The 25973-nt window shown below is 42.8% G+C and overlaps 1 protein-coding gene across 2 annotated transcripts in view; it reads left to right on the top strand.

Moving 5' to 3' along the window:
* ENPP3 (ectonucleotide pyrophosphatase/phosphodiesterase 3) overlaps positions 1-25973 on the top strand; it is a 214116-nt gene that overhangs the window by 161073 nt on the left and 27070 nt on the right. For both annotated transcript variants that reach the window (XM_069726011.1, XM_069726012.1), the window contains exons 17-21: positions 8206-8293; positions 9539-9705; positions 20572-20620; positions 20708-20862; positions 24475-24610. In XM_069726011.1, coding sequence (XP_069582112.1) covers positions 8206-8293; positions 9539-9705; positions 20572-20620; positions 20708-20862; positions 24475-24610 — 595 coding nt within the window. The remainder of the gene's footprint in view (positions 1-8205; positions 8294-9538; positions 9706-20571; positions 20621-20707; positions 20863-24474; positions 24611-25973) is intronic.

Raw genomic sequence — 25973 nt, 5'->3', positions numbered from 1 at the left:
CAAAACGCGTGGCAAAGCCAAAACCTGGTGGAGGACAGCGTGGCCATCCGGTTAAAGCTCAGTCTGCAATGCCTGAAAAGGTATCCGATGCTAGAAAGAGTGCAGTCTGGCATTTTTTTAAACAACATCCAATTGATCAGCGCAAAGTCATCTGTCAAAAATGTTCTACTTCCTTAAGCAGAGGTCAGAATCTGAAAAGTCTCAATACTAGTTGCATGCATAGACATTTAACCACCATGCATTTGAAAGCTTGGACTAACTACCAAACGTCCCTTAAGGTTGTTGCACCCTCGGCCAATGAAGCTAGTCATCAACGCAACATCCCTTCCGGCAGTGTAGGACCACCATTTAGCGCACCACCTGCTGTATCTGTGCAGGTATCTTTGCCAGGCCAAAGCAGTCAGGGTCAGGGAATCACCAGTTTCGTAGTAGGAAACACTGCATCTAGGGCACCGGCGGCAACAATACCATCTCCCACCGTCTCTCAGTCTGCCATGTCCACCGGCACCCCCGCTAGTTCCACGATCTCCAGCTCTCCAGTCCAGCTCACCCTACATGAGACTATGGTTAGAAAAAGGAAATACTTAGCCTCGCATCCGCGTACACAGGGTTTGAACGCCCACATAGCTAGACTAATCTCGTTAGAGATGATGCCCTACCGGTTAGTTGAAAGCGAAGCTTTCAAAGACCTGATGGACTACGCTGTACCACGCCACGAGCTACCCAGTCGACACTTTTTTTCCAGAAAAGCCATCCCAGCCCTCCACCAGCATGTTAAAGAGCGCATCGTCCATGCACTCAGGCAATCTGTGAGCACAAAGGTGCACCTGACAACAGATGCATGGACCAGTAGGCATGGCCAGGGACGTTACGTGTCCATCACGGCACACTGGGTAAATGTGGTGGATTCAGGGTCCACAGGGGACAGCAAGTTTGGGACAGTTCTGCCTAGCCCACGGTCTAGTAAACAGTTGTCTGTAGCCGTTCGCACCCCCTCCTCCTCCTCCTCCTCCTCGTCCTCCTGCAGAAGCAAGAGCTCGTCCACAGACCGCAGTCGCACAAACACTCCATCCGCACCTGCCACTGTTGCACACCAGGTCTCCCATTATGGGGCAGCTACTGGCATACGTCAGCAGGCTGTATTGGCTATGAAGTGTTTGGGCGACAATAGACACACCGCGGAAGTTCTGTCCGAGTTCTTGCAGCAAGAAACGCAGTCGTGGCTGGGCACTGTAGATCTTGAGGCAGGCAAGGTAGTGAGTGATAACGGAAGGAATTTCATGGCTGCCATCTCCCTTTCCCAACTGAAACACATTCCTTGCCTGGCTCACACCTTAAACCTGGTGGTGCAGTGCTTCCTGAAAAGTTATCCGGGGTTATCCGACCTGCTCCTCAAAGTGCGTGGACTTTGCGCACATATCCGCCGTTCGCCTGTACACTCCAGCCGTATGCAGACCTATCAGCGTTCTTTGAACCTTCCCCAGCATCGCCTAATCATAGACGTTGCAACAAGGTGGAACTCAACACTGCACATGCTTCAGAGACTGTGCGAACAGAGGCGGGCTGTTATGTTTTTGTGGGAGGATACACATACACGGGCAGGCAGTAGGATGGCAGACATGGAGTTGTCAGGTGTGCAGTGGTCGAAGATTCAAGACATGTGTCAAGTCCTTCAGTGTTTTGAGGAATGCACACGGCTGGTTAGTGCAGACAACGCCATAATAAGCATGAGCATCCCCCTAATGCGTCTGCTGATGCAAAGTTTGACGCACATAAAGGATCAGGCGTCTGCACCAGAGGAAGAGGAAAGCCTTGATGACAGTCAGCGATTGTCTGGTCAGGGCAGTGTACATGACGAGGTACCGGGCGAAGAGGAGGTGGAGGATGAGGAGGATGATGGGGATGAGTATATTTTTAATGAGGAAGCTTTCCCGGGGGCACGGGAAATTGGTGGCGTGGCAAGGCCGGGTTCTGGTTTTTTGAGGGACACAAGTGACGTAGATTTGCCTGCAACTGCCCCTCAACCAAGCACAACCGCAGATTTGACAACGGGAACTTTGGCCCACATGGCGGATTATGCCTTGCGTATCCTCAAAAGGGACACACGCATTACAAAAATGATGAACGATGACGATTACTGGTTGGCCTGCCTCCTTGATCCTCGCTATAAAGGCAAATTGCAAAATATTATGCCACATGAGAACTTGGAACTAATATTAGCAACAAAACAATCAACTCTTGTTGACCGTTTGCTTCTGGCATTCCCTGCACACAGCGCCCGTGATCGTTCTCACACGAGCTCCAGGGGCCAGCAGACCAGAGGTGTTAGAGGGGCAGAAATCAGAAGTGGCGTTGGCCAGAGGGGTTTTCTGACCAGGTTGTGGAGTGATTTTTCTATGACCGCAGACAGGACAGGTACTGCAGCATCAATTCAAAGTGACAGGAGACAACATTTGTCCAGTATGGTTACAAACTATTTTTCATCCCTTATCGACGTTCTCCCTCAACCGTCATTCCCATTTGATTACTGGGCATCCAAATTAGACACCTGGCCAGAATTGGCAGAATATGCATTGCAGGAGCTTGCTTGCCCGGCAGCTAGTGTCCTATCAGAAAGAGTATTCAGTGCTGCAGGTTCAATACTAACAGAAAAAAGGACTCGTCTGGCTACCCAAAATGTAGATGATCTAACCTTCATTAAAATGAACCACAACTGGATTTCAAAATCTTTTGCCCCACCCTGCCCGGCTGACACCTAGCTTTCCTATGAAAAGGTCTTGCCTGTGGACTATTCTGAATGACTTTTCCAATCTCGTAATTTTCTTCACCTGATTGTCCAGCATACGACATGTTTCCACCTCACGAAATGGTCAAACTCCCCACACGGGGCCGTGCTATCGCCACTTTGCGCTTGGACCCTTGAGAGTGCTGTTTGTCTGAAGAGGTGGGTGTGGCCGCTTTTGGTCGACGGCACTGCCACTGGGTCCCTCATAGTACAATAAAGTGTCTCTGGCGGTGGTGGTGCGCACCCAACGTCAGACACACCGTTGTAATATGAGGGGCCCTGTGCCTGTACCGCCGGCCACAAGACAGTTCCCCCCCCCAGCTCAAACAGTGCTCTACCACTAGCAAAATTATCTCTCACAGCTTCACCAATGTGTAGTCTAGGCGCTGACATCCTTCAATGCCTGGCACTGACAATACCATTGTTTTGACATTTTTGTTATGTTAGGCCTTCGAAGCCTGTCTGCGGTCCCTTCTTTCTACAACTACTACACTGACCAGGCCACTGCTGGCCGTGTTACCCTGGAACCAATTTAAAAGTGCCTACAGTCAGCCCAATTTTGTTATGTTAGGCCTTCGAAGACTGTCTGCCGTCACTCCTTCCACTAGACTTCCACTGACCATACACTGCTGCCCATGTACCCCTGGAACCAATTTAAAGTGCCTACAGCCAGCCCAATTTTGTTATGTTAGGCCTTCGAAGCCTGTCTGCGGTCACTCCTTCCACTAGACTTCCACAGACCAGACCACTGCTGCCCGTGTACCCCTGGAACCAATTTAAAAGTGCCTACAGCCAGCCCAAGTTTGTTATGTTAGGCCTTGGAAGCCTGTCTGCGGTCACTCCTTCCACTAGACTTCCACTGACCAGACCACTGCTGCCCGTGTACCCCTGGAACCAATTTAAAAGTGCCTACAGCCAGCCCAAGTTTGTTATGTTAGGCCTTCGAAGCCTGTCTGCGGTCACTCTTTCCACTAGACTTCCACAGACCAGACCACTGCTGCCCGTGTACCCCTGGAACCAATTTAAAAGTGCCTACAGCCAGCCCAAGTTTGTTATGTTAGGCCTTGGAAGCCTGTCTGCGGTCACTCCTTCCACTAGACTTCCACTGACCAGACCACTGCTGCCCGTGTACCCCTGGAACCAATTTAAAAGTGCCTACAGCCAGCCCAAGTTTGTTATGTTAGGCCTTCGAAGCCTGTCTGCGGTCACTCCTTCCACTAGACTTCCACAGACCAGACCACTGCTGCCCGTGTACCCCTGGAACCAATTTAAAAGTGCCTACAGCCAGCCCAAGTTTGTTATGTTAGGCCTTGAAGCCTGTCTGCGGTCACTCCTTCCACTAGACTTCCACTGACCACACACTGCTGCCCATGTACCCCTGGAACAAATTTAAAAGTGCCTACAGCCAGCCCAAGTTTGTTATGTTAGGCCTTCGAAGCCTGTCTGCGTCCCGTTCTTTCAACTACAACTACACTGACCAGGCCACTGATGGCCGTGTTCCCTTGGAACCAATTTTAACTTGCCTACAGCCAGCCCTATGTTATTATGTTAGGCCTTCGAAGCCTGTCTGCGTCCCGTTCTTTCAACTACAACTACACTGACCAGGCCACTGATGGCCGTGTTCCCCTGGAACCAATTTTAACTTGCCTACAGCCAGCCCAATGTTAGGCCTTTGATGCCTGTCTGCCGTCACTCCTTCCACTAGGCCTCCACTGACCTGTCTATTGCTGCCCGTGTACCCCTTGAACCAACATCATTAAATATAAAAAAAATTAATTTGATTATAAAAAATAAGATCGTGTTGAGATCTCAAATGCAGACATTTTAACAATCAAAACAAACACACAACAAATATCTGGAACTGTACTACAAAGGTCCAACAGCTACAATTTCTTTCTCCTGCAAGAAGTTAACTGAAAGTTTTTTGGAGTTGTTAACACAGATATGGCATCCACCGAGTGTTGTCCTGTCGCGTCTCCTTTAAATTATTTCCAATAAGATGTTAAACTATTAATTTAATAAAATCAATAATTAAAAAAATAATTGAGTAAGTCAAAAGCACATTGCAAATAAACATTAATTACAAATCAAGAAGCATGGCGCGTCCGAGGGTGAGTAGATACCGAATAAGAATATAATCACCCTCGGACGCGCAATGCTTATTTACAACAGCCTTCCTTCCTAAGAATCAGCCCTTCCGTGGTGTAGAGAGAGGTTGTGTTACACTCCAAGGTGTTCCCCAGGTTGCCTTTCCTGAGCTTCGATCTTCCGGCTCTCGTTTAGTAGCTGTTGGAAACTACGCTGCATTAGGCCTACTAATTGTGTATGGGTGAAACAGTGGCGCATCTGCGGTCCCTCCTTCCACTAGGCCTCCACTGACCTGTCTACTGCGGCCCGTGTACCCCTTGAACCAACCTAATAAAATATTTAAAAAATTAATTTGATTATAAAAAATAAGATCGTGTTGAGATCTCAAATGCAGACATTTTAACAATCAAAACAAACACACAACAAATATCTGGAACTGTACTACAAAGGTCCAACAGCTACAATTTCTTTCTCCTGCAAGAAGTTAACTGAAAGTTTTTTGGAGTTGTTAACACAGATATGGCATCCACCGAGTGTTGTCCTGTCGCGTCTCCTTTAAATTATTTCCAATAAGATGTTAAACTATTAATTTAATAAAATCAATAATTAAAAAAATAATTGAGTAAGTCAAAAGCACATTGCAAATAAACATTAATTACAAATCAAGAAGCATGGCGCGTCCGAGGGTGAGTAGATACCGAATAAGAATATAATCACCCTCGGACGCGCAATGCTTATTTACAACAGCCTTCCTTCCTAAGAATCAGCCCTTTCGTGGTGTAGAGAGAGGTTGTGTTACACTCCAAGGTGTTCCCCGGGTTGCCTTTCATGAGCTTCGATCTTCCGGCTCTCGTTTAGTAGTTGGTGGAAACTACGCTGCATTAGGCCTACAAATTTGGTATGGGGTGTAGAGACAGGTTGTGTTACACTCCAAGGTTTTCACCAGGTTGCCTTTCCTGAGCTTCGATCTTCATGCTCTCGTTTAGTAGGTGTCGGAAAGTAGGCTGCATTAGGCCTACAAATTGGGTATGGGGTGGAGAGAGATGGTGTGTTACACTCCAAGGTGTTCCCCAGGTTTCCTTGCCATTGCTTCGGTCTTCCGACTCTCGTTTAGTAGTTGTAGAAAAGTACACAGCATTAGGCCTACAAAATGGGTATGGGGTGGAGAGAGATGGTGTGTTACACTCCAAGGTGTTCCCCAGGTTGCCTTTCCTGAGCTTCGATCTTCATGCTCTCGTTTAGTAGGTGTCGGAAAGTAGGCTGCATTAGGCCTACAAATTGGGTATGGGGTGGAGAGAGATGGTGTGTTACACTCCAAGGTGTTCCCCAGGTTTCCTTGCCATTGCTTCGGTCTTCCGACTCTCGTTTAGTAGTTGTAGAAAAGTACACAGCATTAGGCCTACAAAATGGGTATGGGGTGGAGAGAGATGGTGTGTTACACTCCAAGGTGTTCCCCAGGTTGCCTTTCCTGAGCTTCGATCTTCATGCTCTCGTTTAGTAGGTGTCGGAAAGTAGGCTGCATTAGGCCTAAAAAATGGGGAATGGGGTGGAGAGAGATGGTGTGTTACACTCCAAGGTGTTCCCCAGGTTTCCTTGCCATTGCTTCGGTCTTCCGACTCTCGTTTAGTAGTTGTAGAAAAGTACACTGCATTAGGCCTACAAAATGGGTATGGGGTGGAGAGAGATGGTGTGTTACACTCCAAGGTGTTCCCCAGGTTGCCTTTCCTGAGCTTCGATCTTCATGCTCTCGTTTAGTAGGTGTCGGAAAGTAGGCTGCATTAGGCCTACAAATTGGGTATGGGGTGGAGAGAGATGGTGTGTTACACTCCAAGGTGTTCCCCAGGTTTCCTTGCCATTGCTTCGGTCTTCCGACTCTCGTTTAGTAGTTGTAGAAAAGTACACAGCATTAGGCCTACAAAATGGGTATGGGGTGGAGAGAGATGGTGTGTTACACTCCAAGGTGTTCCCCAGGTTGCCTTTCCTGAGCTTCTATCTTCAGGCTCTCATTAAATTGTGGTTAAATGGAACAACTGCATTTGGCGTACTAGTTGGTTTGGGGCCTACTATCGGTGTCTGCCACTCCTTGCTGTTCTCCTGGTTTCCTGTCCTGAAATACCATTTTCAGCCTCTCATTAAGTAGTTGTTAATGTTAGACTGCATTTGGCCTACTAGTTGGGTTGGGGCCTACTATCGGTGTCTGCCACTCCTTGCTGTTCTCCTCCACTGAACAAAGCTGTGCCGCCTGTTTACTACGGTTGCCAATTTTGAACTGCATTTCGACTACTTACTGATTTGGCCCTACTCTCTGTGTCAGCCTCTCATTCCAGTTGTCCTCCACTGCAATGCCCCCTGGTTATTCCTGTGTTACCAATTTTGAACTGCATTTAGCCCACTTTCTTCTTTGGGCCTATATCTGTGTTTCCACTTCATCGTGCCCATTGCCCAGCCAGTGATAGATGAGTCTGCTGGTACATTGACCCATAACGCAACATTCCCCGTGCACGCTACACAACAACATTGTGACCCTGCTGAAAGTCAGGTTGCTCTTCCCGCATACCATACCACCTTACACGGGGACAAAGAGGAAGGTGCAGATGAAAGTGCAGGTTCCTTCATCAGGTGGGGGGAGGAATACTAGTTGGCGACGTCACTGGCACAGGGCCTCTCATAGTACGCAAAAGTGTTGCTGCCGGTGGGAGGCGCCCCCGCCGTGCAAACACACCGCTGTACTTTGAGGGGCCCTGTGCCAGTGCCAATGCCAACGAGTGGGCCCCCCCTGCTTGCTCAGGTTCACAGCACTTGCAAAGTTGAAATACTTACCTCTCCCTGCTCCACTGCCGTGACGTGGTCCAGATTTCCTGGGCCCACTAATTACTTGAACCAGCCCTACCCCCCACAACTTTAGCCAAATGACCCCCAATTTCAAATGCCTTCCAATTATTATAAGGTAAATTACGCTTGACAAGCTTCATTAAGAAGAATGGATGGTTTTGACATTAAAATGGGCACTCTAGGTGTTTTCCTGGCCCCCACTCACTGCCGACTATGCTGCCCCATTGACTTGCATTGGGTTTCGTGTTTCGGTCGATCCCGACTTTACGTCATAATCGGCCGATTTCACTCGACCCGACTTTGGACATAGTCGGGTTTCGCAAAACCCGGCTCGACTCTAAAAAGGTCAAGGTCGCTCAACTCTACCTGCCACCATTTCAGTCACGATTTTATAAACACTTATCTGACATCGTCGCCTGCTTGTCAGTTGCGATCGCATCATTCATCCTGTAAATGATTATCTTTTCATGTAAATGGACCCTCATTCGATATTGTTTCAGGCTATCTTTATAGGGCATGGCCCGGGATTTAAAGAGCAAGAAGAAGTGGATTCCTTTGATAATATAGAGCTGTACAACCTAATGTGTGGTGAGTTATAATTTTCCCTGTTACCAGCTTTCCTTTACATTTTCAAATCAATATTTCTTTTATATCTAAAAAATGGCTATATCTGTAAATTTATATTTACATATCAATTACATATTGTAATGTAGTTTGCATTATATGTAACAGAAATGATCACAGCATCTCTGGGTGTCTTGTGTCGCTCTAAAATCACCTTCCTTACTTCCTCTCTGTGTTTATACCATGTAAGTGCCGTGATTAGAGGGTTACATTGAATGTCAAGTAAGAGTTGCATCTATTAATGATCTTGATGGAGCTACTGTCTGCAGGATCACCATAATATCACTGTACAGAACAGGTTTTCCATTACTTTTTACATTGATGACCTATCAATAGGATAGATCATCAATGTCTGATCGGCCGGTGTCCGACACCAGACACCCCCACCGATCAGCTGTGGATATGTCATCAATGTAAAAGTATTGGACATCCTCTAAAGCTTTTTCCAGCCATATTCTGCAGCCATCCCTTAAAGGGAATCTGTCAGTAGGAACAACCTTACTAAACCATCTATATGGGCATGTAGGTCATAGGAAGCTAAATAAAATGTTGCCTTGATATTTGTGATCTGATGTCTTATTTCAGAGAAATCCACATTTTTCTTATAAATAAATAAGCAGTTAAGGACTGCATGAGAATCTGCCTCCAGAGATTATTTTACATGAACGGGAGTTGCCAGTGTGTTATGTAATGGTTGCTCCCTGATCTCACTGCAGAGCTGTGTGTGACTATAACTGACACATCTGCAAGTTCCTCTGTTTCAGCTTCCATCTCACAGGAAGAGTTGCAAAACTATTGCAACAGAGCAGATCTCATAGAGCTGCAAAAATGCATTTTCAAGAAACAAAAGTTCTATTCTACAGTCCTGTGTTAGTTTCATATCGCACTAGTAACACCTCTTTTTTATAATAATCTCTGGAGACAGATTCTCATGCAGATCAGTGTCTGACCTATAGTCCTGAACAGCTCATTTAAATATAATAAAAATGTGGATTTTCTCTAAAATAAAACATCAGATCACAGATATCATTTTCTTCAGCTTCCTATGACCTACATTCCCATATAGACAGCATAGGATGGTTGATCCTCCTGACAGATGCCTTTTATATGTATCCCTCCCTTATCAAATACTCTTCTCAAAACACACTCACTTAGAAAGGTTCAGAGAGAGTCTAGAAAGTCAAATAACCAGCTTTTGTTTTCTTACAGATTTGTTAAAAATTCACCCAGCTCCTAATAATGGAACACATGGCAGTCTGAACCATTTACTGAAAGAACCATTTTTTACTCCAACCATTAATCAAGAAAAATCAGATCCATTAACATGCGCATTTACACAGCCATCTTCCACTTTGGGCTGCAGCTGCCCAAATGTGGTAAGTGAACCCAGACAGAGGTGACAAATGTTTGTTATATAATCTAACAGTTATCTATCTATATAATCATCTAAGGGGTACTTCCGTCTGTTTGTCTGTCTGTAACGGAAATCCCCTGTCGCTGATTGGTCAGGGCCAGGCTTAGTCCGGCCGCAAATTGGCCCCGCCCTACTCTCCTCAAGTCAGTGTTCCCTCCCTACTCCTCTCCAGTCAGTGCCAGTGTGTCGCCCCATCCCGAACCAACTTTTTACTATTGATGCTGCCTATGCAGCATCAATAGTAAAAATATATAATGTTAAAAATAATTTAAAAAAATAAAAAATTGTGCTATTCTCACCTTCCGCCATCCACGGATGTGCGCGATGCTGCCACCAGCTTCCATTCCCAGTGATGCATTGCGAAATTACCCAGATGACTTAGCGGTCTCGTGAGACAGGGTAATTTCGCAATGCATCACTGGGAACGGAAGCTGGCGGCAGCATCACGCGCATCGGGACAGCTTCGTTGGACGCCGGAGGGTGAGTATATAACTTTTTTTTTAATTTTTTTTTTTTAACAGGGATATGGTGCCCACACTGCTATATACTACATGGGCTGTGTTATATACTGCGTGGGCTGTGTTATATACTATGTGGGCTATGTTATATACTACGTGGGCTGTGCTATATATTATGTGGGCTGTGTTATATACTGCCTGGCTGCTATATACTATGTGGGCAGTGTTATATACTGCCTGGCTGCTATATACTATGTGTGCCGTGTTATATACTGCCTGGCTGATATACACTGCGTGGGCTGTGTTATATACTACGTGTCCTGTGTTATATACTGCGTGGGCTGTGCTATATATTACGTGGGCTGTGCTATATATTATGTGGGCTGTGTTATATACTACGTGGCTGTCTGTGTTACCTGGACTGTGCTATATACTATGTGGCTGCTATATACTATGTGGCTGCTATATACTACGTGGCTGTGCTATATACTACGTGGCTGTCTGTGTTATATACTACGTGGCTGTGTTATATACTACGTGGCTGTGCTAAGCGCGACGTACATGAATACATACATATTCTAGAATACGATGCGTTAGAATTGGGCTACCATCTAGTACAGGTATAATTTCCTAAAAATTCATAATTGTAGTATCGAATCTAGTGATTTAGTTGCTGTAAAAAAGTATTTATTTTGTATGCAATTGAGGGGGCTTTGGTGCACCCTTGAGATGTCCAAGGGCTCAGTGCACCGTTGCGTAACCTCAATTTGACCTTTGTCATATGTTGATTGACAGAGCTTAAGGGTACCGTCACACTATACGATTTACCTACGATCACGACCAGCGATATGACCTGGCCGTGATCGTAGGTAAATCGTAGTGTAGTCGCTGGGGAGCTGTCACACAGACAGCTCTCCAGCGACCAACTATGCCGAGGTCCCTGGGTAACCAGGGTAAACATCGGGTAACTAAGCGCAGGACCGCGCTTAGTTACCCGATGTTTACCCTGGTTACAAGCGTTAAACTAAAAAAAAAAAAACAGCACATACTTACATCTGGTGTCCGTCAGGTCCCTTGCAGTCTGCTTCCCGCACTCAGTGACTGCCGGCCGTAAAGTGAAAGTGAAAGCACAGCCGCTGTGCTTTCACTTTCACTTTACGGCCGGCAGTCACAGTGCGGGAAGCAGAGACGGCAAGGGACCTGACGGACACCAGAATGTAAGTATGTGCTGTTTTTTTTTTTTTAGTTTAACGCTTGTAACCAGGGTAAACATCGGGTAACTAAGCGCGGTCCTGCGCTTAGTTACCCGATGTTTACCCTGGTTACAAGCGAACGCATCGCTGGATCGCATCGCTAGATCGCTAGATCGGTGTCACACACACCGATCTAGCGATGACAGCGGGAGATCCAGCGATGAAAGAAAGTTCCATACGATCTGCTACGACGTACGATTCTCAGCAGGATCCCTGATCGCTGCTGCGTGTCAGACACAGTGATATCGTAACGATATCGCTGGAACGTCACGAATCGTACCGTCGTAGCGATCAAAATGTTATAGTGTGACGGTACCCTAAGCAAGCGAGGACTGCCTGAACTCAATCTCCACAATGACGCTGCAGCATCCCAGTCATGCTCAGTGTCAGTGTGCAATCCCATCACTAGCTACTGTCTACAGTATACTACCAAGCGGCAGCCACAGACATGAGAGCGGACACTGACACTCAGCATGACTGGCCTCCTACAGTGGAAGTGCAGAGCTGCTCAATGAGTTTAGGCAGTGCTCACTTGTGAAGCAGAAAATGATAAAGTGCTCAGTATGCAAATTGATGGGACGTAACGGTGTACTGAGCCCTTTTGACAACGTCAAAGTTTCACCGAAGCAATCTCATTTGCTGCTAAGTCCTCTACTTTCTAAGTAGTTTAATTGTCATTTTTTGGAGAAAGACTCCCTTTAAAAGGATATGTTTAGGCTCAGTAATAACAGGAATAGGGAATAACTTACCGATCCTACCCCTCCCCGACCCTACCCCTCCCCGACCCAGCGATCCCTCCTGTGACTCCCAGAATATGGCTCTGAAACCTGGAACCAGGCTGTTAACAGACCAATCTTGAATGGAGTGGTACTATTCATGGTTGACCTACAATCATTGTCTGTGGGACTGATGGAAATGTCTGACTGGTTATCAGGGTTGTGTCACGCAGGGTCTGACACACATGACTGTTTATTGCATTTACATTGCTGTACATTTTTCTAGTGACTGCATAATACATTCATTGTATCTTGTATAAAGCTGAGAACCTTTGAGATCTCATGACTATGCAGACTTGTGTGCACTAGAAGTAAACCAATTTCTTGAAATTCATGAATAGTTAATATATAAAATACATTGTAATTTTCTAAAGCTGTTGATTATGCAATAGATAAGCTTTAAATAGAAATAGAAATTTGACATTGACCAACTACATTACTACTGTATTTTATAGGATTAATAACAAAGGAATATAAAAAGGAAGAGCGCTAAAGGATTTTGCCCATCTTCTTTAGCAGGTTTCGACTTGCTGAGGGGCGATTACTCCTGCTTAATTGATTGTTCAGACCAGCAGTAGTGTACAATTCGGGCTAGCAGTGCTACAATATCAGTGCTTCTGTTCGAGGTGGACTTGCTTCTGTAGAATCAAAAACACTCTGGGACTGAATCTGGTGGGGATTTTTGGCTAACAACATGCTCCAGCGATCCCAGCTGGCCTACGTGTAATGTTTATGAGTATAGTAAGACATTGAAGAAACATACTCCGTGTCATGCAAAGACAGGCAAAGTGAGGTTAGTGAATGACTTGACCACAGAGGACGCTGTGGAAGTTGAGCCCTAGGAACCACTCGGACAAGGACGTCAGATGAATTACAAGGTTTTATTTAGACTCTTAGACAGGAGAGCCTACAAGGGAGAACCCTATGGACCGAAACATTGAATTCCTCCGAGGGAGCTCCAGCGAATGAACCTCTATAACAGGGATTGACCCGGAACAACCAGGGAGTCTCAAGTGCAACAGCTCCAAGACTAGAGGATCAGATCCTAGAGGAACAGTAGAACTTAGAGGAGGAGAGTGAGAGATCCCAGGCAGAACCCAGGCACTAGAGGAAAACACTGGATATTAGTATAAAGCAAGACAAGGCTGAACAAGCAGGAGCTGGTCTGGGACCTGAGAACAGCAACATAGAACAAAGCAAAAAATTGCCCAGGCACCTCCCAAAGGAAGTGAGGATCTTAAGTATAGATAGGCCTCTCAGTGATTGGCTGAGAGATGATTACAGAAAAAGGAAGCACAGGTCCTATAAATCATCTCACAGCCGTGGATGCGCGCATCCTATGCTCGTTCCCCCGCCACCCTTAAGTGAGGAGGTGGAGGAGACACGTCGAGAAGATGCCGCAGCCCAAGGGAACATCACAGGAGCGCGGACAGAGTAAGATTGCGGGAAACAGAGGAATGCCTGCAGTCAGACGGAGCCTGATCTCCCAATATCTGGGAGACGGATCCTGCCAACCGGGTTGTTACACTCGGATTGGGTCAAAGTTAACAATGGGGGGTTCCACAGGGGTCAGTATTGTCCCCTCTTCTTTTTAATATATTTGTAAATAATCTTGTAGAGGGCATGCAGAGTTGAATTTCAATATTTACAGATAATAATAAACTCTGCAAGCTAATCAACACAGAGGATGATAATTTAATATTACAGAGGGATTAATGTATGCTGGAGGATGAGGAATGGTAATTGAAGTTTAATGTAGATAAATGTAAGGACATGCACTTGGACAGAGGAAATTACATTTATAATTACATACAAAATAATGAAAAAAAGGGAAAAAGGGTGGAGTGCAAACTAAACTTTCGTGATAAGTGACAGGCAGCTGCTGATAAACAAAATAAAATAATGGGATGCAATAACCCCTTGCCAACATGGCTTTCACTTGGCCCCTTGATATGCACCAGCTTATTAGTCTTGTTCTATAAGCACCTCTATCATGGACCTTAGTAGTGGTATTGTTACTGCAGGTTTGCGGGTAAGTTATTGCTAACCCTGCTTGCCTTGGTCCATTAAACCCTACATCTTAATTTTTTTCATCTATGTGGTTTATGGCTATTAGAATATACTAGGCTTCCTCTCCTCACAGATACACATGCGCCTTTGCCTATTATTATTTAGTGCCCACTCATGTGGTCATTTGCCATATACTTCCATCTTGCTGATTTCATGATTGTCGCCCTCGCATTTTCATCATTTTGGTTGTGTCACATGTGGATGGTCAGGGTTGAAGGCACTGTAGTAGGTGGGTTTTAGCCAGTGATATTTTGATTTAAGTTATTGCAGTACCGAGGGCTTACAAGGTTGGAGACTGGGTCAATACATCTATTCAGATTCTTAAAGACCTTTATTTACGGTATATATATTGTTTTACTCTAAGCATTATTTTTATGTGAGTGATATTTTCTGCACTTGCAGCTCTGTGTGCAATATTGTCATTGGGGCCAATATTTGTCCACTGGTGAATTTTTCTAGTCTGTTTTTAATTGGTTTTATGCTTTGGTGTTTTTAAATATCTGTAACTTTGCACGGTGGTCCCTGCTCATTGGCATGTTTCTTTTTCTTCTTTCTTGTAGCATTTTTTGACATGCCTTAGGTAGACCCCGCTGTATCCAATAATTTATTTTTGGATGGTGCCCTCCTTAGTTTGCTTTTACCCTTCCCAACATGCGCCTTACAAGTTATTTTAATGTATTTTTGATCCTTTTATTATTCTTTCCGTGTTTGGGTTTCTTCCTTTGGTTTTATTATTTCCGAATGGTCTGCCATTCTCTCTCACACAGCAGATGTTTCTTATTTATTTTACGCTAATTTGTCACATATTCTATTGCTATTAGTGACTGACATCCATTGATGTGTTTAGTATGTGTTTTAAGGCCTCATTATAGTGAATGGATCCCTCGGGTGATTTAGATGGAAACCCCAAAGTAATTGCGCAGCATAGAGCGCCAGATGAATGTGATTCCAAATGTTATGTAAAATGTTCCCAATTAAACCTTCAACTAAATCTACAAAAAAAGATCTGTCTTCTGTTAACGGAAATATAGGGGGCTACCATGTTACTGGTAGCACAAAGGCTCTGGAAAAGCTAAATGGCTCCTCGCTCCCCAAACGAAATTCATCAAATTCTCCGCTCCCAAATCCAAATGCCCCTCTCCCTTCTAAGCGCCAGTGTGCCTAAACCACATTTAGTGCCCACATGTTTGGCATTTCTATAGGGATGAGCCCCCCTAATTTACAGATGCGTGTCTCCAGAAGCATGAAGTGTTCATAATGTACTGGTCACTAAAACATACTGGTCACTACAACGGCAGTTTATAATTTTCACTCAGCACTTATGGAGTCAAAATCATCACTACATCTGTACTGTACATAAATTGCCAAAGGCTTATAATTTCCAAAATGTGGTCACTTGAGGGGGGATTCTGCTTAACTATCACTTAGGGGATCTTTATATGGAATCGGCAAACTAGTCTAGGAAAATCTGCGCTCCAGGTAGCAAATATCGCTCCACCCCTCCCAAGTCACTCCGTATGGCAAAGTAGTACTGTATAGCTACATATTGGGTATTTCTATATTCAGCAGAAATTGTGGGACAAATTCTGGTCCCATTTTTAACCATTTCCCAGTGTGAAAATGTAAAACCTGGAGCTAACACACAATCTTGGTGGTAAAACTGTAACTTATTTTATCTTCACTGCCCAATGGTAAAAACGTCTGTGACTCACCTTTGGTGTCAATATAATCACTGCACCCCTAGATAAATTCATTGAGAGGTTTAATGGGTAAAATGGGGTCACTTATGGGGGTTCTGCTGTGTTGGCACTTCAGGGGCTTTGTCAATGTAACATGGCACCCTCAAAGAAGTGCAGCAAAATCTGCACTGTAATATGCCGCACAACAAATTTTGGGGTCCATTTTCTCCTTTTGCCCTTGTGAAAATACAAAATTTGTAGCTAAAATGATTTTTGTGGGAAATTTTTTTTATTTTCATGGCCTAACGTTATAAACTTCTGTGGAGCACCTGGGGGGTTCAAGGTGCTCAATACACATCTAAATAAGGTCCCAAAGGGGTCTAGTTTCCAAAATGGTGTCACTTGTGGGGGGGTTTCCACTGGTTCGGCACATCAGGGGCTCTCTAAATGCAACATGGTGTCCACTAATTCCAGCATATTTTACATTCAAAGGGTAAGTTCACACAGGGCGTTTTTGCTGCGTTTTTATGCTAAATTTTCAGCTGCTTTTTACAATACCAGCAAAACCTATGAGATTTCAGAAATTTCATGCACACACATTGTTTTTTGTGGGATCAGTATTTTGTGCTTTGCTGCGTTTTTTGGACATAGGGCATGTCACTTTCAGCGTTTTTGCTGCGTTTTTTCAGCGTTTTTCACCCATTGACTTGAATAGGGTGTGGAAAAAACGCAGCAAAAACGCAGGTATCATTATTTGCTGCGTTTTTACTGCTGAAAATTCAAGGACATTAGCATGGACAGATAGAGAAAAAAAAACGCAGCAAAAAACTGCACGAAATACGCAACAAAAACGCACCTAATCCTGTGTTTTTGACGCAGCTTCTTTCCTGCCAAGAAGATCAGGTTTTGCTGTAGAAAAAAAAGCAGCAAAAACGCCCTATGTGAACTTACCCAAAAAGTAAAAAGGCGCTCCTTTCTTCCAAGCACTGCCAGGCACCCAAACAGTTGTCTTCCTCCATATAGTGTGTATCTGCGCACTCAGGAGAAATTGCACAACAAATTGTATGGTGCAATTTCTCTTGTTACCCCTATGAAAATGAAAATTTGGAGCTAAAAAAAAACTTACAGACGGTATCTGGGAAAAACGTTTTTTTTTTTTTTATTTACACGGCCTAACGTTATAAACTTTTGTACTTTTGAACTGGGGGTTCAGGGTGCTCAATACACATCTAGATAAGATCCCAAAGGAGTCTAATTTCTAAAATGGGGTCACTAGTTGGGGGTTTCCACTGTTCAGGCACATCAGAGGCTCTTCAAACATGACATGATGTCCGCCAATTATGCCAGCAAATTTTACATTCAAAAAGTAAAATGGCGCTACTTCCCTTTCGAGCCCTGCCATGCGCCCACACAGTAGATTCCCCCCACATATGGGGTATTTTCATGCTCAGGAGAAATTGCACAACAAAATGTATGGTCCATTTTCTCCTGTTATCCGTGCGAAAGTAAAAAAAAATAGGTCTAGAGAAAAATTGTTGTGATAGAAAAGTAAATGTTTATTTTTTTTTCTTCCACATTCCAAAAAATCCTGTGACTATTGTAAAAGAATGGGGAGACAAAGAGCGCAATAGGGTCTTATCCACGTTACACAGAGGAGAATATATACCAAAATATGCTCACCTGGTTAGGATGAGATTAGAGCATATAGATAGCGGTTGCTGCAGATCCACAGGTCTTCACCGACCAGAGAAAATAATGTCTTCAAAAGGAGATTTGTAGTTAAAATTCTGCGCTGCCGCTAAGATTAATTTTTAGCGGCAGCGCAGAATTTTAACTACAAATCTCCTTTTGAAGACAAAAATTCCTGTGAAGCACCTGAAGGGTTAATAAACTTCTTGAATGTGGTTTTGAGTACCTTGGGTATTTTCTGTCATATGGGCCCCTCAAAGTCACTTCAAATGTGAAGTGGTCCCTAAAAAATGATTTTGCTAATTTTGTTGTAAAAATGAGAAATCGCTGGTCAACTTTTAACCCTTGTAACTTCCTAACAAAAAAGATGATGTTTCCAAAAGTGTTCTGATGTAAAGTAGTCATGTGGGAAATTTGAAACTTGCGAAATTTTCTATATTTTCACCAAATTTCCATTTTTTCACAAATAAACGCAAATCATATCAAATAAATTTTACTACTATCATAAAGTACAATGTAACACGAGAAAACATTCTCAGAATCACCAGGATCCGTTGAAACGTTCCAGAGTTATGACCTCATAAATTGACAGTGGTCAGAATTGTAAATATTGTCCTGGTCAGGAAGGTAAAAACAGACTTTGGGGTGAAGCGGTTAAAAGAGGCATTGTTGCTCATTACAAGAGCATTGTTTTGCCTCTATACAAGTCACCAGTGTGGCCACACTTAGAATACTGTGTACAATTTTGGGCTCTTTGTATAAGAAGGACGTAGCAGAACTAGAACCGGTGAATAGAAGAGCGACCAAGGTTACTAAAAGAACAGGTGAACTGCAATATTAAGATATATTATTACTTTGAGTTATTGAAAAAATGAAGGCTTAAAAAGAACCTGTTAGCAGAATTTAACCCTATAAAGTAAAGGCATGGCCATAATGGTGCCGCTATGCTGGTTAAATTGATAACTGCCAGTCAGTGGTTGTTGTTTAATTAGCCTCAAAAGTTTTTTCTAATGATGTCTTCTGTGCATAAAGGTGGGCCTTGTTGTAGGGTCTTTTTTTGCCTCCTGTGATTCTTCTACATGTCACTAATTACACACTTTTAGTATTAAATTAATGCACAGGCTCACAAATACGCTATGTGGCTAATATACAAACATTTACATACATGATGCACCAGCACACTGTGACTAATGAATGCATTAATTCCAATATTGCTGCAAACATTAAAAATGTAAAGGTACTTAGTTATAGTTCTTTGATTAAAGAGCGCAAAATCCATCCAACCACGTCAAGGTGACCTTTTAATATGGAGGGTCACTATCACTAAATGTCTTACCTCTCTATGTGCCAAAACAGCCACATGTGAATGGGGAAAGAAAAGGAAATGGCATCTTCATTAAGCTAGGATCTCCATCTGAGCATGCACCGCTTCCAGGGCAATTTTACTGGAGCACTGAAGACTGTCTGTGGAATTACTGTGTGCACGCACCCACCACCCCAATGATGGCGGAGGCGCGGAATTTAAAAAAAGAGACAGGTAACTGAATGATCAGTGACCTGTAAAAGAATTACAGAAGACTGCAGGACAGGCGGAGGAGAAGAAAATACCTTAACCTCCATGCCTGCCACCAATGCACAGATATATCATTAGAAGAAAACTTTACAGGCTAATTAAACAACAATCAATGATTGGATTCCTACATGTATCAATTTAATCAGCATAGCTGTGCCATTGTGGCCATGCCTGTACTTGATAGTGTTAAGTCCTGAAGACCAATCTTATCACAGTATACAGATATATGAAGGGGGCAGTACAGATATCTTTATAATGATCTTTTACACCTAGGCCAACAATTATGACAAGGGAGCATCCTCAACATTTAGAGCAAAGAAGGTTTAATCATAATCGCAAAAGGCAATTCTTTACTGTATGAGCAGTGAGACTATGGAACTCTGACAAAAATAAAGTTGTAATAATCATGGGATGGGGTATTTTTATTAAAGGGAAGTCAGGACATTGCTTGTTTTTACAAGCACTATCCAATTAGATCTATCTAGGAGGAAGGGAATAACCCTTTTATCTGTCTCTTTGGTCTAAACCAGTGTTTCCCAAACTCCAGTCCTCACGGACTCCACGGGTCATGTTTTCAGGATTTCCTTAGAATTTCCTTAGCAAGTAGAGGAAGCATCATCAAGGCATCAGGAATTGTATCACCTGTGCAACACTATGTAAATCCGTGAGGACTGGAGTTTGGGAAATACTGGTCTAAACCATCTAGGTATTGTGTCCCTGTATCCTTCCCTATCAGACAAATATAGAACTTAAGCCCACCAAACACATTAAACTGATCTGGAACGAAACCACTGAAAACAACAAGTTCGGCCGACAGTCTAATGTACATGGGGTCCTCAGACAGATGGCTTGTGGGGAAGTTAAGGATCTGGCATGTCTAATTTTAAACTGTCGATCTCTTTGTTCTCCCAATGATAAGCCACCGGGTAACATCTCTCTCATAGAGAACTCAGCATTGAATGCTCCTGTGTATGGGAGAGTCGTCATGATAGCTGAATGCCGAACTATCAGCCTAAACCATCCTTTGGTCATCCGATATCTAAGATGTATGGCACGCTTTAGACACTTTCACATTTGCATTCCATCTGAGTTTTAATTTAGAATGCAAATCACAGTGCACAGATGGATCCCTCTGATCACAGATACCACCACCACTCAATGGACCACATTGATATAATTTATAATGATGCCCATCAGGCATCAATTTGTTTTTTTACTGCTGAGATAGCTTACAAGGTAGTATCTAATGACAGTGTTAATGTAGCCTTAGTCTGATTTCATGCCATAATAACAACAGATAAATGACAGTATTTCATTTTTATCACTTCAGACTGATGAAGCCATGCTCAATGGGAGATTAACCCTTGCTCAAGAAAGCAGTGAGTAACATAAGAATTGTTTTACCTTTTAGATTGTAAGCTTTTTCTCTGTACTGACTGTAATTACATTTCTACTTTGCTCTACAGTAAGTCAGTCGGAGGCAAAGAATTTGCCATATGGAAGGCCCATTAACGTAATTGTTAATAGCACGTATTGCCTACTTCACCATGAAGGCTATGTGAGTGGTTATAGCCAAAATTTATTCATGCCTCTCTGGAGTGCCTATACTGTGGAGACGCAGGTGAGTGCTACACAAAGCATATAGAGAAGAGTGTATTACAAATATGTGTATTTGACCATCTGACTGGGGAATTAGTTATTTAGATTAGTTAATTACTGCATCAGTTAAATAATTAATGACTTTTCTGGGGACCACAGTAATTGATGTCTTAGTACATATTAGACACATACGTTGATGCCCACTGACAATGCACTCTATCTTCCTTTACACAAAACACCTTTTGTTGAAGAACAGGTTTTACGCTGTGTGCACAATTGTTAATCAATTTGCATTGTTGATGATTAATTTTATTATTGAACAATTACAGTGCTTTGGTCAATCCAATCCTGAACATTTAAGAAAGTAAAAGTGAAGTTTTGTCTTTCTTAAGAGAGTATCTTCTGTGTGCGTCATTATTAGGCAACTGTTAGTGTGCAGAATTATTATGCAACTAAATGAAAAACGTAAATTTTCCCATCTCATTTTTTTATTTTCATCTGTTAAAGCAAGAATAATAACCAAATAACTACATCCTGAGTTGTCTCAGCTGTTCTTTGTTGGCCACTCCCCTCTGGTATATATGCTCACTGCTGACACTTGGGAGTTGCCAGTGATAGTTCACACTTCCTGGTTTGGTATTGAAAGAGAAGTTCAGTGTTTTTAGAAGGAGGTTGGACAGTTGTTCAGGATATCTCTGCGTGGTGTTGGTTTGCAAGTTTATCCTCATCTTCTCTCATTTGGTTTCTCCTTCCTATTTCTCCCGTTTCCCACTCTGTTGTTTTGTGAGTGTATTTGTATGATTGTAGTTTTCTTTTATCTGTCTGTCTACCCCTGTGAGACTGCTGAGTATAATCCTATACACATCAGCCTCACACCTCCTTGGCTGGGGGAGAGAACAGATAAGGATTAAGATGGGAGCATAGCAAGGTACATTACCCCTGCATCTCCTCCTTTGCATCCCTGCTGATTGTCTGTAACAAAACTTTTGATGGTTCTGTTATCACACTCCAATATCTTAGCAAGAATGCTGCATGCCTCTGTAAGATTTGTAACAATTATTCACTTTTTAGAGTCAGATATATCTCTTTTTGGCCCATTTTGCCTAAGCTGTCTAATAATTCTTAAATTCTGCAGCCCCTCATGTAAAATAGAAAAACATTATTTTCACCTCATGCACCAGCAGCAAAATTGGCACCAGGTCTCCCGACACGCTGGTGACATTGTTTCATACAAGTATCCCAGCATCCGAGTTTTTTTCTGGGGAAACTGTGAGTCCTAAATGACATAACTATGTCAGATGAGCGTCAAGAGAACCAGACATTGCTGGAATGTTGCCGGTGTGGGAACTGAGTATACAGTTTTTTTTTTAATTTTGCATTGAGGACTACAACACCTAAGATGGGGTTATCAACCCATTTCAGAAAGTGTTTGGAGTGGAAAAAATAAAAGTTAGATTAAAAAAGAATTTGATTCTTTAAAATCGGCAACATACAACTTTTTTGAGCTATATTTGCAAAAATAGATAGTAAGACATAAAAGTATATATATACATACAGTGGCGTGAAAGTGTTTGCCCCTTCCTGATTTCCCATTCTTTTGCATATCTGTCACATTTAAATATTTCAGATCACAAAACAAATGTAAATATTAGACAAAGATAAAACAGGTAAACACAAAATGCGTTTTTTAGGCTAAGTGCACACGTTGCGGAATTTCCACAGAAATTTCTGCAGCAATTCCACAACTCCTGCCGCAGGTATGTCGCATGCGGAATTGGCATGCATATTTCTGCTAAACACTAGCGTTTTACAAGCGTAATTAGCTTGCAGAATGCTAGCGTTTTCCAAGCGATCTGTAGCATCGCTTGGAAAACTGATTGACAGGTTGGTCACACTTGTCAAACATAGTGCGTGACAAGTGTGACCAACTTTTTACTATTGGTGCTGCCTATGCAGCATCAATAGTAAAAAGTTCTAATGTTAAAAATAATTAAAAAAATAAAAAAATGGTTATTTTCACTTTCCGACATCACCCGATCTCCTCAGTGGTGCACGCGGCGGCTGGGATGCTGTGTGCGAAGGACCTCGGCTGATGTCACGGTCACGTGACTGCGTGCACCGCTGAGAGGCGGGAGGACTCTACGGGCCATCAGAAGGTGAGTATATCACTATTTTTTATTTTAATTATATGGTGCCCAGTCCGTAGAGGAGAGTCTCCTCTCCTCCACCCTGGTTAACAACCGCACATGATCCGCTTACTTCCCGCATGGTGGGCATAGCCCCATGCGGGAAGTAAGCGGATCAATGCATTCCTATGTATGCGGAATCCCCGTGATTCTGCAAATTAATGAACATGCTACGTTTTTTTCCAGAATGCGTTTCCGCTCAGGAAAAAACGCAGCATGTGCATGCAAAATGCGGATTGCATTCTTTTTATAGGATGCTTAATGTGAGCATTTTTTTTGCAGTTTAATTGCTTTATTATAGCGGGAAAAAAAGCGAAAAATCCGGAACGTGTGCACACAGCCTTAAATGAAGGTCTTTATTATTAAGGGAAAAATAAATCCAAACCTACAGGGCCCTGTGTGAAAAATTGATTGCCCCCTACACCTAATAACTGGTTGGGTCACCCTTAGCAGCAACAACTGCAATCAAGCCTTTGCGATAACCGTCAATGATTTTTTTTTCGACGATCTGGGTTAAATTTGGTCACTCATCTTTGTAGAATGGTTGTAATTTAGCCACATTTCAATAAAGAAGCAATGTTTTAATTACGGTAAATCAATGGATTATGCAAGTACTAAAAATAAATAAATAAAAAACATTGTTTGGTCCTTGGCGAAGCCATCTCATGAATACTTTCTAATAAATCCGTGTATATGTGCATGTTGTGTAGTGTGTGGTAATATACTTACCTACCGCTGCCTTCTCCGAGATCCAACGCTGCTTCCCTCCTCTTCTGAGTGCCGTCTCTTCAGACTCTCTGGGTCTCTTTGCTCTGTGTGATATATAGTGGTTTTTACAATGTAGGTCTATGGTATTTCTGAATGAGGCACCAGAGCCTTACACTGTAAGTGAGACTTCCAGCTAAAGTTTTGGATCCAAATAGTCTGAAGTGTGGTGACATCGCTGAGAACAGGAACGTAACGGTGTATATTAATACACACACTATACTGCATGCACATATATACAGATTTATTAAAAAATCTTCACGGAAGTGCTTCTTTAAGGCTCAAACAGGCTGGCTTGCTAAGGGGTTAAATCCGTACTGTGTCTAATGGTTGATGTGATCTGCTCAATTACTAAACGTTTGTCACAAACATGTTTAAAACTGTACAAACCTTGAGATTGCGCCCTACCTAGTTACATCATACTGCAGCTTGAGAGTTGCAATTGTCTGCCCAGTGTATGACGTTCGCTTGCAGGACTGAGTGACTAAGCTCATAATACAGAACACTCTTTCATTGACTTTCCACTGATTTCATTACTTTTAGTAAGAAACAAAGTTTGATTCTAGGCTGTCATCATTACTAAGAATGGAAAAATTCAGAAATATGACAAGGTGACCATGATTACTTGATGAATTAGGTATATGGATTAAATGACACTAGGTTTTATGATTGTCCTCCACCAGGGAGAAGGCTCTTCCCTTCCTCCTACGGTATCAGACTGTCTGCGGCCTGACGGTAGAGTCCCAGAGGCAAAGAGCCAAAATTGCTCAGAATACTTGCCAGATATGAGCATAACCCACAGCTTCCTCCATCCTCCCAGTAAGTACATTTCTTTAAATAGGGATTTGCAAAAGCTTTAATCATCTGGATGTGGCTGAGCGTAAGTCTAAACCTATTACAAAACAAAAGTGTTGCCAGTTGTGGGCGCCGATGTGGACTGGCAAGGGAAGCACTCTGTATGGTTCTTGTTAAAAAGACACAAACTTCCTATTTTGAATGCAGTATCAACATCGCAGTTGGCTCCACTTGAAGGGGCATGAACAAATTTCATCGATTTATTATCATGCTTGGCTTTGTAGGTACTTTCCATTTTTGAAGTTTTCCAATACAGAAATCCCTTTTAACTTTCCTGTTATGCAACAGTTTTAATATCTTAGCAAAATGTAATGTGTTGTGACTCCAGATCAAAGTATATAATAAAAGAATAATTCTTAAGAAAAGGAAAGATCCTGGAAAAGATGACAGCAGAATAGAGATGACCATCCTCTTTTGATTATAAAAGTCTTTCTGTAATTGTTCTAGAGTTAGTTTAAGTATTACTAAATGGTATTTATCTGTATTATGATATGAGCTTACATTTTTGCAGACTTTCTAATGGCTGTTAATTTTTGCACCGACCGGGTCTTTGATGACCATCCAATATGGGTACTTTGGTAATCCATATTGTCACATTATAACGTGGGAGGTAAAATATGTCCATGTTATGGCCATGTGACAACGAGCTGTTCTCATTACCAAAGTCTGTACTGGTCTAGTGTTGTGGCCATAAGAATGCTAAAATTAGGGACCTTATTTGAACCTTATTAGAGTAAAAAGTCGCACAATAATTAAAAATATCGCACTTTAGTCTGTGCAAAAGTAAAATTATAAAGATTTACTGCACCAGTGGAGGAGTACAGTTCTGCCCCCAAAAATTGTGACATTTCAAAAAGTGACTAATGATGAATTGGTCTAAAACATTTGGATCACCAAAACCATTGTCATAACTCCGAAAAATAAAAAAGCAGACAAAGTAAAGTAATGTTAACCTGAAAAGGGCGTAAATTTCATAATGAATAAGGCACAAAAAGGTCACTTTCAGAACCTTTATTACTCCAGAAAAAAAAAAGATTAAAAGCAATTATGAATCAAGGACTATTCATCAAGACGACTGGCATTGCTCACACTGGTCTTGATGAAGAGGCGTGCCAGAGTCAGACGCTCCTGATTCATTAAGAGGTGCGTGATTCTTAATGTATCAGGAGCATCTGAAAAGTAGTGTTCCCCTCTGTGCATGCCCCGCCACAAATCTTACTTGGGTCAAAGACTGGAGTAAGATATGTGGGGTAAAGAACACCACTGCACGTCATGAATTTGATGAGCAGGGGTTACCACACATCTGTCCCACTCCAGCTCTGCGTAC

Source organism: Ranitomeya imitator, chromosome 5, assembly GCF_032444005.1.
Source record: "Ranitomeya imitator isolate aRanImi1 chromosome 5, aRanImi1.pri, whole genome shotgun sequence".
NCBI classification, from domain to species: domain Eukaryota; kingdom Metazoa; phylum Chordata; class Amphibia; order Anura; family Dendrobatidae; genus Ranitomeya; species Ranitomeya imitator.
Note: the sequence above shows the minus strand (reverse complement) of the source record. Positions and strands in the feature narration are given on the sequence as shown.